General features: G+C 41.5%; 1 protein-coding gene across 5 annotated transcripts in view; it reads left to right on the forward strand.

The window, feature by feature from the left end:
• KLF12 (KLF transcription factor 12) overlaps positions 1 to 13501 on the forward strand; it is a 235166-nt gene that overhangs the window by 201784 nt on the left and 19881 nt on the right. For all 5 annotated transcript variants that reach the window (XM_058835439.1, XM_058835447.1, XM_058835473.1 and 2 more), the window contains one exon: positions 8345 to 8502. In XM_058835439.1, coding sequence (XP_058691422.1) covers positions 8345 to 8502 — 158 coding nt within the window. The remainder of the gene's footprint in view (positions 1 to 8344; positions 8503 to 13501) is intronic.

Consider the following 13501-nt stretch of genomic DNA (forward strand, 5'->3'; position numbering starts at 1 on the left):
TCATTATAATGTGTAAATACATGTATTTATCACGTATGCACTTTGTAGGAACTATTTAGAATATGAGTATGGCTGAGCACTGGAACTCATTGCCCAGATAAATGCTTGCTTTTTTTTTTTTCTGTCTTTGAACATTTTCAGCCTTAAACAGGACAAGATATGAACAACTTGGTCTACCTCTGAAGAACCTTGCTGAGCAGAAAATTTATAGCTCTTCCACAAATGTGTTTTAATGTTAGCCTTTATTCCATGATAATACACCCATGTTACAAAAAGGGTGTTAACATGGGCTTCAACATCCAGAGTATTGCATTGTGTTCAGCCATCCTGATGAGCTGGAAGGGTCCGTATTGCAGCTGTGCATCCTCTATAACATGCACATGTTAGAAGAAATATTTATAAACATATGTAAATTGCTGTCATGTGTGACCTCAGAATCTCTGACAAAATCTAAGGACAGGTGTCTCACTTAATATGAGTCCATCTGTCCAAACCGAGGGAAAGGCAGAGCAGTGAAATGGAATTACATTTAGTATTACTGAAAATGTTAAGTCTGTGTGTAAAACATGATAGCCTTCCTGTCAAATGTTTCTAAAACCTTTACAGGTAGAAACAAACTCTGTATGCCCTGGCATGTTAGGAGAAACATGAAATTCATCCTTGTTAAGGAGCATCTTAGTAATTCAGTAGGGCTGGTCTGGGAGTTGATGTTGTTCAGGTTTGGCTACTGCTGGATGTAGTAGTGCAAGTTGTCATACAGCCACGGATTTTCTCAAAACCAGGAAGAAACATTTTAATGATGTAGTCAATGTCTAGGTGCAAAGTAGTTAGCATGTAATTCCTTTGCTTTTGTACACAGTATCTCTCTAGGGTAAAACTTTGTCAATTAATAAGGGTTAAATAGATGGAAAGGCTTTGGTGGTGTTTTTGTTTTTTTCTTGTGACATTTCAGAGTTCATCATAGATTTGATTGAATGGGTTTTCTCAGTCAGAAGTGCCTTACAGTCCTCCAGTCAGCAGGTCTGGGGGGCATGCTGGAGCACCTCATAGATGCTTACTGGCCCAGCTTCCTTTCCTTAAAAACCCAGAACAGAGGAACAGTGTGAAAGAGGATAATAGGGTGTGTATTTGGGTCTCAGCCCACTGTGGAGCCGAGATGCACCTCAGAACACCAAAGTGAAAGAGCTGGAAAGTGCTTCTGGATCCTACAGCACGAATATAGATCAGGAGGATCAAATACCTCATGTTCCAGCTTAACACAGCTGATAACAGAAGTGATTAATAGTTTTGGTAAGGTGTGCCATGGTTTAAATTAGTGCTTTTCTTAGTAGGTTCTTTCCTTTTGCCAGAAGTTTGTTCCTTGTATAGTTGAATACACTCCCACCCCAGCCAGAACAATGTTGTGACACACTTGGGTTTTGCAAGGCAGCTCATCAGTTCAAGTACCTGTAACTGGTTTCAACAGTAAATGCTGCAGATGAAGTCAAGATCAAAGATGTGCAGTTTGCTGACTGCCCAGGTCAGGGATATAACAGATGGGAATGACCATATGGAGCTGGAGCAGAGGATCCTCTTTACCAGGGCACTGCCTCTGGCAGCAGCCAGCAGTGGACACCTAGAACAGTGCATAACAGGAGAAACTTACTGTGCTCCTACTCCCATCTGCCCATCTGCTCCTAGTGCAATTTCACTCCAGCTCAGGCACTTTCTCAACCAAATGTATTCGAACCATCTTTTATCTCTGTCTTGTTTATCCATGTAATTGTCCCATTTAATATGTGTGCTGTTTGTGTATGCTGCCAAATTCCTTCTTTCCTTCTTGACAAAAAGTATAATTTCCAGCATATCATCACCTTAAAGTACAGTGATCGAAGTAACGACTGCTAATAAAAGAGTAGCACATATTTTCCTTTTATGATCGCCTTAAGTACTGCTTGATATGTTTTAATGTCTAACATTCCTAAGGCAGCTGTTTGCCTTTCATGAAACATTAATTAGAATCTAAGAGGAGAAAAAAATACATATGTATATACGCATGCGCATCTGTTTATGAACAGGAGGCAGTAGCAACTTTGTATTTTTTTTAAAAGTAAATATTTGAGTGAGAGAAGATTTTATCAGGAGACAACACTGATATTTAAGCATCTTACAACAAAAAACCTACTGTGTTCTTATATAGTAGGATTTTGGCATCTGACTGTGAGGAGGAGTTTTATAAACTGTAATGAGAAATAATCTGTTTCATATTTCTTCACGTTGTAGTGTGTAGTGTTATCACTATCCTGAATGGGATGGTAACATTACATAACCTACCAGAAAATGAAATTACGTTATGTGAAAAACTGCTACAAAATAAAGTAATTGAGAACTGGAATCTGGGAAATGTGATTCAAAGCCATTTTCAAAAAAAACACATAGTACTCACATGTCTGTTAGGGTGTGAAACTTAAGGTCTTAACTAATAGAAGGTACATTGTCTTAAGTGACATCATCTCCATGAATGAATGGTGTGCTGCTGTGGATTTGTTCATTCAGAAAAGTGCCAGAGGAGCCCAGCAAAGGTGTTGGGACCATGGTCATCCCTGCTTCTGAGGGACCTTGGTGGGGAGCTGCTCTGAGAACTAAAGGAGGAGTGGCAGCTGCAATGGGGGTGTGTGAGCATGCTGTTCAATGTGCTCACAGGGTGCCATCCCACAATCCAAAGGCTAGGATTTAAAAAAAATATGTCTGTAGTTAGTCACTTAACAGCTCTAGTTTCTATAAATGTTAAGCAGCCAAAACTCATGATGCTTCTTTCTGAAGCCCTTGGTTCCCTTTGAACACTGAGCAAATGCTAGAGATCCAAGGATTTTCTTCAACTTCTCATTACCACCTGAATGCAGGCATGTTGTACTCTAGCTTTCTGCTTTTATTTAATTTGCCTGTACTTTCAATTACTATAACTTACAGGTTGACCCAGAAGCTTTGCATGTCTCATAAAGTGAAGATTCACATTGCTGTATTTATACACTGTTTGAATATTTGAGTATTGTATAATGACATCTTTTCCCCTTTAAAAACATAAAACCTGTAAATATCTGTCCAAAACTGAACTGTGGGTGGGTGGGATATGAGTAGTTCTGGCATGTGTTGCCAAAGCATATCGTCAGCTCATAGTTATTTGACATGGTCATATCTCCCAATTTTTGTTTTCAGCATATCTATTTAAGTAGTTATTTCTCTGTGTCTTTTATACTCAAACATTACAAGAAGCAACTTTTCTGTGGAGCAGAAGCTGGATTTTCCAGTTGGTCCTGGTGTTGATTGCTTATGTCCATGTTCTTGATTTCTTCACACATATTCTAAATTTAGATAGAAGCTGTGGTAATCACAGCTGGTTGCCACTAAAAGGGGTGATGACACTTCCCTAACCCATGGCCACAAGTTCCCATCCTCTGCCAGTGGATGTCAGTGCAGGTACTTGGCAGACTCTCCTACTTAGGAAGGCAAACTACCAAAAGCTTCTCAGATTTTTTATGGTAGAATTTTCTTTTCATCATTGTGCATCCTGCACTGGCTTGCTGCAGAATCAGGTGGGTGCCAGTGTCAATACAGCTGAAAGCAGCTGGAGTGGGACTGTCCTGATGCGCCATCTCAGCCAAATCCCGTACTCCAGCACCCAGGGGCTGAGAAGCACAAGAGGACCACAATTTGTGTTACACGGTCAGGCCTGCTGAGCCCCTTCATCCAGGCTGAGCGGATACTGCACGGGCCTGAGCCCCATCTGGTTTTTCTTTCTGTAGTAGCCATAGTGGAGAGACATGGCTGATACATCCTGGGTCTCACCCCAAAGGGAAGAGAGCATCTGTTTTTAGCAGCCATGGGCTGTTATTAGGGTGCAGCCACAAGTCTCTCAATCAAATACAGGGCCCGCAAAGCCCTGGCAACGTGACCTGATTGTTGTAGAGGAGAGACTTAGGTAAGGCAACAGGGATGTTGGGCACAAACTGGTGTGACATGTTAGCCCTGGACCAATGTGTTTTCCATGAGGTCTTTGGAGGCAGGCAGGATGTGTAGCCAAAGAGTCTGAGCTCATAGTGGAGGGGCCAAGGAAAAGTAGAAATGGCAGTCACAAGGATGAAGATGCAACACTGGGACACTGTTTGGGTTTGTAGAGCAAAGAGCAAAGCATGGCTCGCTGCACGTCCCTGGCTCCTTGCTGGCCGTGTCAGCCAGCCCTTGGCCAGCTCGCTGGGATGCCAGCAGCACCCAGGAGCTCATGCTTGGGTAGCCAAAGGTAACTCTGTGTATTTGCCCCGGGGTGAGAGCACTTGAGCGCTGTTCAAGGCTTTAATAAACAAACTGTGCTTCCCAGGCAGCTCTGCTCTGCATACTGCTCAGAAAACACAGGATCAGTATAAAGACACCCATTACAAGTAGTTTTTTAACAGTGTTACTGCCTCTGCCAAGGGCTGTTCACAGTCCACACAGAACAGAGGCAAAACACCTAGGAGGTCATGGGCAGCATTCATAGAAAGGAAAAATAATTCTGCAACCAGGGCCGTATCTCATGCAGCACGGATCAGGTTCAGCAGAACTTGATGGCCATCTAGTGGTGAAGTCCCAGTCGGTGTTACATTTTGTGACTTTGTATCTGACAGACAAGAACTTGGCCATGTGTGAGCTGCAAAGATGCATGTTTTCACTTCTAACTGGAAGTAACACAGCTGTATTTTTATAAATCACCCTAAATGCTCACATTGGTTTTATTCATTTCACCCTACCAACCATACTGACTACAGGAGTTGCAGCAGCTCATGGAGGTAGCCAGCAGTCTCCCAGGGTTCCCATTAGGTGTAACAATTTCTACACTAACAAAGAAATTACACTGCTTTTAGAAATAACAAACTGAAAATAAATAAAGATCAAGCTGACAGGTCAGAACCCAGTTTTCTTCTTTAATTTATCATTCAAGCTTCATGTTTCAACAGTAATTTAATACATCCTGCTGAGCTGTTAAGTGTGGCATCAGTCCTACTGCAAAAACCCACCTTGAGCCTTAAAAGCTGCCTGAGATCCTGGCCATTTACAGAAGACTTGGCAGCTCCTCCTCAGGGTACCATGGTAGCTCTTGGCTGATGACAGGTTTCCAAGTCTTCCCTCTGTGCAGTTGCTGGGGGATGCTTAAATTTTCGAATTTTGATACTTAAATTTTTTAATTGAAAGAGGCTGCTACAATATGGTCTGTTTGGGTTTTGGTTGGGAGAGGAGGAGCATTGGGGTTTTTTTTGTGGTGAATTTTGTAGAATTTTAAAATGCATTTTAAAGAAAAAGGCAAAGTAAGTTAGTTGAAAAAATAAATGCCTGTGAATTCCCTGACACATCCATTTCAAAGTCTTTGTCTACCATGGTGCCATCAAACAGTAGTTTTGGGAACCCTGCGCTGGCCAGAGACACCTGGCACAGACCATGGCCTTCAAAAGACACAAAATGTTGTTTTGAAGACTTTCCTTCTGTTTGTTTGGTCAGTGAGGGTATTTCATAGAAATTGCTTGAGAAAGAAGAAGGTGTTCCTTTACTGTTTTTTATGGCAAAGGGAAAGAACATCAGCAAATCATCTGGAAGTCACTGTGAGAGGGACTAATCTGAGGAAGCTCAAAAAACACTTTGTGCTTTTTTTAGGGTCTTTGGTCATATCCTTATTTAAAGTCCCACAACTCTTGCAAGGCTGAAACAAAGCTGGTAGTGTCAGGTAGATTCTGGATCCTTTCCCACCAGTGAACATGTCTGCACTGGGGGTCCCCCTGAGACACAGGAATTGAAGTGGCAGAGGAAAATCACCTTGGACATACACTCTCACTTGCCTCTGCTGGTTAGTTTGTCATTTATGCTGCATGGCTGCAAGGGGAAGGTGTGAGGTGGTATTTGCTGGTTCAAGCTGACAGTAGCTTTTCTACTTGCTGTGCTGAGCAAGTGATGACTGTGAAGCTCTCAGAGGATGGTGACAATATTTGTCACCTTCTTTGGGTTGCTCAGTTATTTTCCCTCCTGTGGGATAAGTAGGGTCCTACACTTTTCAGAAAGAAGGAGCAATCCAGTTAAAAAGCAGCAGCATTGATCATTTGCCACCTTCATGGCACTGCTCTGTGCTGTTCTCTTCTGTATAAATATCTGGGAAAGCACAGAGCAGTTCCCAGCAGTGAGATCACTTTCTCGTAAGTGACAAATAGCTTTTTATGAGGTGCTGACTCTTGTCTCGGGGCTGGAAATTGCAGCAGCATTTTAAGCTTGATCCTCCTCTTATTTAAATAGGCTGTGCTATCCAGGATCTGAACACTCTGTTACAAAATAGGGTTTTAAGACAGTTCATAAGTTGCTTGCAGCAAAAGAGATGCAAAAATACTTATTTTTAAAGATCAGGATTTCCTGATTTTGAGCACTGGATATATGTTCAGTATTGAGTTTTAACATGTGATTTACACATTTGCTTTTATTTCATCTGGTGGGATGTTTAAAAAAACCCAGCTAGACTGGTGAAACCATTCTCAGTGAATTGTATAACCCAAGACTTTTATTTGTTCTGAGATTCAGATGCTTAAATGCAATTCCTAAGCCATTTTTGTGAGAGCTAGACATATCTGTATTCCAGTCATATGGTTAAAGTGCTAGTGTTTCTTTCTCTCTTGGGGACAACTTTTTGTCAGCTAATGTTGTTACTACAGCTCTCTGTCCACTTCTTCCTCCATTTCACTAATTCTTTGCACATCTGTTTGCATGCATCATATTATAGGCAGAAATAGTTAATCTGGAGAATCTCTTGCCTGCAGGTGAAGCATGAATATGTATTAAAAGAGTACTGTTCAGAAAGAAAGTACTTTTTTGTCCCCCATTAGTGCTTCAAATTAGGATTGTACTCTGAAAATATTTAAACAAAAATAAAAATGTGTTATTTGGGCTACCACTAATTCAAGGCTTAGAGATTTGTATGCAGAGAATAGAACATCAGTGAAATCATGTGCTAATGGTGTGAGATGCTTTATGCAAAGTTTTAACCCCATATAAATAGAACTCAGCAAGCTCTGGAAAGCACTAGGAGTTCAGCGTATGCCGTAACAGCTATAGCTGTACAGGATCTCCTCTATAACAGGGGCTTGGAGGTCAGTGTTAACGGAGGTTATTCCCAGCAGATGCATCAACATCAGTGCTCATTTCAAATGCCTGCCTTAGTACCATGGCTTCCCCAAAGGTTCATTCTTTTTGTTCAGATTGATCTTAAGTGTCTAAAAGAGCAGGCTAATGAATCTGTAGCCCATTTAGCATGAGTCTCAATAAATCTGGGAAGCCCCAGAAACCTGATGAAGGATGGAGTTGTTCCAGTACTTAACTAAAAAGGCTGATGTAGCTGTGGGTGACTGTGATGGCTGTGCAGTATAATCGTAGTGAGGTTGATAGGATGATCAGTTAATAATGATTTATGGATGGGTAGTACAATTACTGGCAGTCAATCAGAGTTTGAATCTTGGCCTTCCCATTTGATAATTCTTTAATCAAGTCAAATGCATTGCTGTAGCAAGGCTTTCTTCAAGTATTAGATCCAGCACACTTAGAAACTCATGCAACATTACTTCAATGCTGTATTTTTCATTGCTTAAAATTTGCGTAACTGATAGGCCATAGGACATTGCTGTAAATGGGGTACCTTTGATAAGTATTTATGTGTTTCTGTGCGGGTTGTTCTCTGGCCTTGTTCTAATAAACTACATTGATCAGTGGTCTGAAAGAAAATAAATTTCATTGGCTTGCACGTGGTAGATTGAAAACTGTCAAATGAGAAAATGAAAAAATCACTGCTGCAGGGTGATCCACATCTGTTAGCAGTCTGTATTCAAGCAAACAACAGGTGTTTGGCCTAATGCGGGGATCCATAGTTCAGATCTGGGTACTGGAAATGTTCTTTCATAAAAGGTTTCAGGCTTTTTATCTATTTAAACTTGTCAAAGAGAAGTTATAGAAGCTATATATAAACTTGTTTAGAAAACAGTTCAGTGAGCTTGTACCTGGACATATGTCAAATAGAAATAGAGCTCAGATAAAGTCTGGCTGCTTCATTATTGGAGCAGTATTTCAAGGATCATGGTGGGTTTTCTGGGCAGTAAACAGTTCTAAATCAAGACTTCTGTTATTTCATACTGCAGAATATGTTCCAGTTCAAGCACTAATTGTGTCAAAATGTATAAAGGGAAGTAGTTAATTCATTGTTTATGTCACTTCCCTGCACAGTCACTTCTGTTACAGCTGATTTTTTGGGGCCTGGGGTATACACCATTCTCCAGCTTAATTTTTTTGCTTCTGTTCTGTTTTTCAGTTCAATTTCACCGTTCAGTATTGAGAGCACAAGGCGTCAGAGGAGGTCTGAGTCTCCAGACTCCAGGAAGCGGCGCATCCATCGATGTGACTTTGAGGGATGCAATAAAGTATACACAAAAAGCTCCCACCTGAAGGCTCACCGGAGAACGCACACAGGTAAGATCTCCTGGCACTGTGCACTGTGGTTAAGACAAGCAGGTGCCTTTCTGTCCAATTTAGGGCATAGTGAGCTTGTCATCCTACACTAAGAGCCAAAGGCCTGTAACTGAATAACAGAGATGTCTGTCAGTGCATTGGCATTCTGGTGCTGCTCAGGAGTTTACTTTTGAATGGAACTTCCCTGTCATCCCCTCCTGGCAGCACAAGACTGATGTCAGCATCAACCAGACTCTTCTCAGATGAAACTCAACAGAAAAAGTGGCCTCTAGGGACCTACTTGCTGTGCTTTAACAAAGTGTGGTCATTACTTGGGACCAACCAGATCTAGTCCAGAGAAAACCCTCAAGAGCAATACAGTGTGGTCATGAATCTTCATCAGCATCTTTCTCACTCTACAAACCTGTTTCTTTTGAAACTACTTGCTGTTACAGATGTAGCCTTTGGATGCCAGGAGCTCATGAAATCCTTCAGTTCAATTCAAGAGTGAACTCAAGTCCTCAGTATGTCTTTCTGGAGGCTTTCAGAGGCACCTACCCCATACTGGAGAGTGAAGTCATCACTGTATGAGAATCGGTCGCACTAGATCCCTACAGCAGAGATGCAAGAGAGGTGCCTAGAGGAGCTGGGTCCCATTCAGGGATGACCAAACTTAACACTCAGTCAGTACCTGATGTCCTTGTTAACTTTATGGGCTGTTACTAGGCTGTATGACAGGCATGTAAGGGTTGCTGAAGCAGTGATATGTAATAGTTGTAATTTTATTGTGGGTAAACTCAGGAGCAACAATTTTAAGTTACCGAGAGCAAGTCTAAAAGGGGATTGATTGGATAGCTAGAAAGGCAGTGGACAGAACACTCTGAGCTTCAGTGCTACTCCTTAATCTGATTCTGATTTGCTTAAATTAAATTTATTGATTTCTCTGCTCTTAATGGACTTCAGCATTCCTGTAACTCCCTGGAGGAAAGATGGTGTTTATCCAGCATGTAGGACAATGTTCTTCTTTGCTGAGAATCTGCTGGTGCTTTCTGTGATCTGATGTACTCTTAAGAGTATAAGATATTATTTTAGAAAATTAAGTGAAGGCTTCTCCATTTCAGTTGAGGCTGCATCTCCATCACTCTTTCCAATATGTCTTTTGGCTGGTAGGACTTTTGTTGTGAGGAGTTCTGAACAAGGCTTTATCCTAATATCCCCTACTAAAACAATTTCTATGAGGTTCGAGTCCCTTCCTTAAATAACAGAAATATTCTGGTGATCTGGAAATTTCATTACATTTCCTTCCAGTCCAATTTTCCTGGTTTCTTCACATCTTCCCATTAAGACAAGCCTTCTTCTCTCTCATTCTTTGTCATGTCTTGTCTTAATTCTTTTTTCTTCTTCCCATTTCTTTCCCATCTTAAATGTAGTCTTCCATCCCTACTCTTCTAATACCTTTTATATGCCCTTACCCTGTCACCTTTTTCTGGCATTCTTGTTTTACCTCTTTTATCCCAATCTAACCCTGCTCTGTCCCTTTCCTTCTCCGTGCCTGGATTTCCATGTTGTTTCTTTTCTTGCCTTTACCCCCTTTGAGCACTACATGGCTGTAACAGATTCAAAGACAGAGAGCCCAGCAGAGAAGAGCCGCAGAGTGTTTAGTTTGAAACAAAAATACCATTTATCGGCTGACACCACAGGGAGGTCACTCTCCTCTATCCTGCCAGACTGGCGACCAGCCCAGGAGTATAAGCAATCATCGTGTGAGTTACCAAACTAGATGTGGACATCCTCAGAAATGTCACACCCAAGTGAGCCCAGAAACAGAAGAGACTCTTTTCTGCCCTGACATTTTAAGACACTGAGAATTACATTTGTCGGACGTCTGTAGTTCTTCAGTGATCTCATGGGGCAGACCAGCGCTTGCAGGTAATGTACCCAAATCAGTGTTAGATAGTCAACACCGCTGAATCTCAGGCTGTGCGCACTTAAGTGCTCAGAAGTAGGCACTAAAGGCTTGAGAGAGTTTAGGTAAATCCCAGTTTAAGCATATGTATCTCTCCACCAGCACAAAAGGAGTTTGTCTACCTGCTGTAATTGTAGGATCCATATCTCCAGCCGTGGTTCCCTGGCAGCTGGGTGTCAAGGCTGTGCTATCTGTCTGGGATCTCTGGGTAGTCAGAGCAGAGGGATTGGCACCTCTGGGGCATATTATTCCCTCTTCAGGTATACCCAGGGATTGGCTTGCAAAGGTACTTCTCTTTCGCTGCCGAATACAGAGGAAGCACAGATACGTGCCAGGCTGTGAGTTGGCTGAAATGAATTCCCATGCCAAAATACAACTAACTGAACTGTTTCATAGTCATGCTGGAAATTGGTTTTATTACTTCAGGGAAAAAGAAAAATAACATCAAATCAAAAACCTTCATTAGTCAACTGATAACTGCTTTATATTGACATTGCAGCAGGCATGATGAAAGATGTGTAGTCTAGAAAAATGGCCAGTGCTAAATTAGCCAGTGAGAAAACCCGTGTCATGCTGTTAAAATTGAATGTGTTTTATGGGACATTTCAGGGGTCTTGATGAGAAGTTGTTATATTCAAACTTACATGTAGTATTGGCCATGAGTGTACTCGATGTACTAATCTCATCTTGCATTTTTTATCTTGGCCTTTGCTTTAGGCAAAAGAAGTTAATTATTCACGTATGACCCACAATAATTAGTGCAGTTTTGGATAAGTATAAATGAAATATGACAGCTATGCACGCAAGAGTGAGCAAGTTTCAGTAGGAAAGTTTCTGAGAAAAGATCACAGAAACTCAGCATTGCATAATCTGTACCTTATTTTTTTCAGGCAGGCTGATCTTGCTGACAATTGTTTACCCAAGCAGTATGTGTTTGAGAACTTTTTTTTTTTTTCATTTACTCAGTGATCCTAAAGATCTTTTCCAATCTACATGATTTTCTGTGGATAGACACTGAAACATTCACAATAGTTTAGACATGGAGGAGTAAACAATGTGGTATTATGACAGGATGAACAGATTTGTTGGTTGGAAGGTATACTTCTTTTCATCCTAATGAAGAACGAAAAGAGAGTATTATAGATGGTAACAGTTGAATTTAATTCTCTTGGAGTAACTCCTTGGTTTTTTAAGTATGCTGTCATCTAGCTCCTCAGTACTTGCCACCAGTGTCCTCAAAACTTAGTGTGCTGGAGTCCACTGGGGGGCGGACTTGAATTATGTATTGTCTCTCTGACTGGGAAAACTGCAAGTGAAACCTCTGATAGATAGAACATTGCATAAATCACAAGCACTGGTATTAAATTTCTCTTTCTAGTATCAGCTTCTTGTTGTTGTTTTGTCAGATCATCAAATAAAGCTATCAGGAGGTATCAGGTGTGATGCAGCGCCTTTGGGGCTCGCAGGCAATCTTGCAGCTCAGGTTTATCAACTCTTTTTGCAAGGAGAAACTATGAGAAATTGGCTCACTGGACTTGCATTGAGTTAGTTTCTGCTTCAGTGAACTTAAAGAAAATTGCTAATCTGACTCCACAAAGGAATAATCTTTAAAAATGGGAAAAGCAGCAGCAGTGGGTTGCATTCCCAGTTTGTGTTTGTGTGTGTTGCACTTGGCACAGGTGCTGGCCCCAGGAACAGGGAGAGTGTAACTGCGGTTTCCCAGGGGTCTGCACCTCTGCAGCCCTGGTGGGACTCACCTTCACTTTGCTGCTTTTACAGTGAAGATGGAAAGGGAAACAAGTCAGAATGCTATTTTATGATCTGTAGCGGCTATTTCAATCATTTTAGGCAATACTAATGTTGCCATTGACACTTCCAGTAGGACAGCTGAGTCCTACAGACTAGAAAGGAATACTGGTTCTTTCCACTGTATGAACATCTAAACATCTGAAGTGCTCATGGTTAAATCCAGTTCTAAATCTTGGCTGCTCCCTTATCAAATGGAGAAGCCTAAGGAGTTTAAAACATTGTGTGAATCATCCTGAAGAAGTCAACAAAGAAAGAAGATGCATGCTTTGAGGTTATGCAGGACATAATTTTACAGCGTCTGAAACACAAGAGATTTGTTCCCTGTCTCTTACCTCCACAGGATCTTCATTTACTATAGTGTAGTAATCAGCATTCTGTATTTCTATGCAACCTTATTTCAGTTGTTAGTTAGAACTTTATGGAAGAATGTGACAGTGCAGCTTTCTGGGTTCAACAGCTGCAAAAGCCTGGGACTTTCCAGGTGGCATGAAGTGGGAATGGATTTAATCCATGGGTGTAGGCACCATATATCCACAGGCATGGCTTTGCTCCTGCCTTGGAGGAGTGGAGGAGGCCAAGGTCCGTAAAAAAGCACTTTTGTGCTAAAAGAGCACTTTTGTGGGACTTAGATACTGTGCTGCAGCTGCTGCTCTTTCTCCATGAGCCCCAGTTGGCACTGGGTCTGAATCACCCTTCTCAGTGCTGCTGCTGCAGTAGAGGGGCTGTTCTGTCAGGCTCTTACAGAGGCAGGCTGAATATAGCCCCTGGGCCAAGTGAATTTTTTAGTGTTTGGTGCTTTGTCCTTGATCAACGCCTATATCATTCCTGAGAGATGAGAGCAAATACCTTTTCCACAGACGTAATGAAGCCTATTTGTCAGTGTCAAGGGGTCTTCAGCAGTTTTACATGGAGACAGTAAACATCTCAAAAGTACAGATTTGTACCTGAGAAAATGACAGCATTCCCTCCCCAAGATGTTCCTTTGTAGCTGGGTTGAGACACCACCCTAGAAGAGAGAGGACTAGTAAGTACATGGGTGTTTTATTTAGTCTGTGCTTTTCCAAACATTGCATTCCTCTCACTCACTGTTGCTCCATATATTATTTTAATATGAAAGGGCCCCTGTCATTAGTCTTTGTTCACATTTTCCTTTGAGCGCTTTCAGAGTGGACTTAAAAAGTCAGAGGCACCAAAAAAGCTATTTTTGTTCTGTAGGTTTTAAAACTCCATTCATTACCTGTTGTT

Source organism: Poecile atricapillus, chromosome 1, assembly GCF_030490865.1.
Source record: "Poecile atricapillus isolate bPoeAtr1 chromosome 1, bPoeAtr1.hap1, whole genome shotgun sequence".
Classification (NCBI taxonomy): Eukaryota; Metazoa; Chordata; class Aves; order Passeriformes; family Paridae; genus Poecile; species Poecile atricapillus.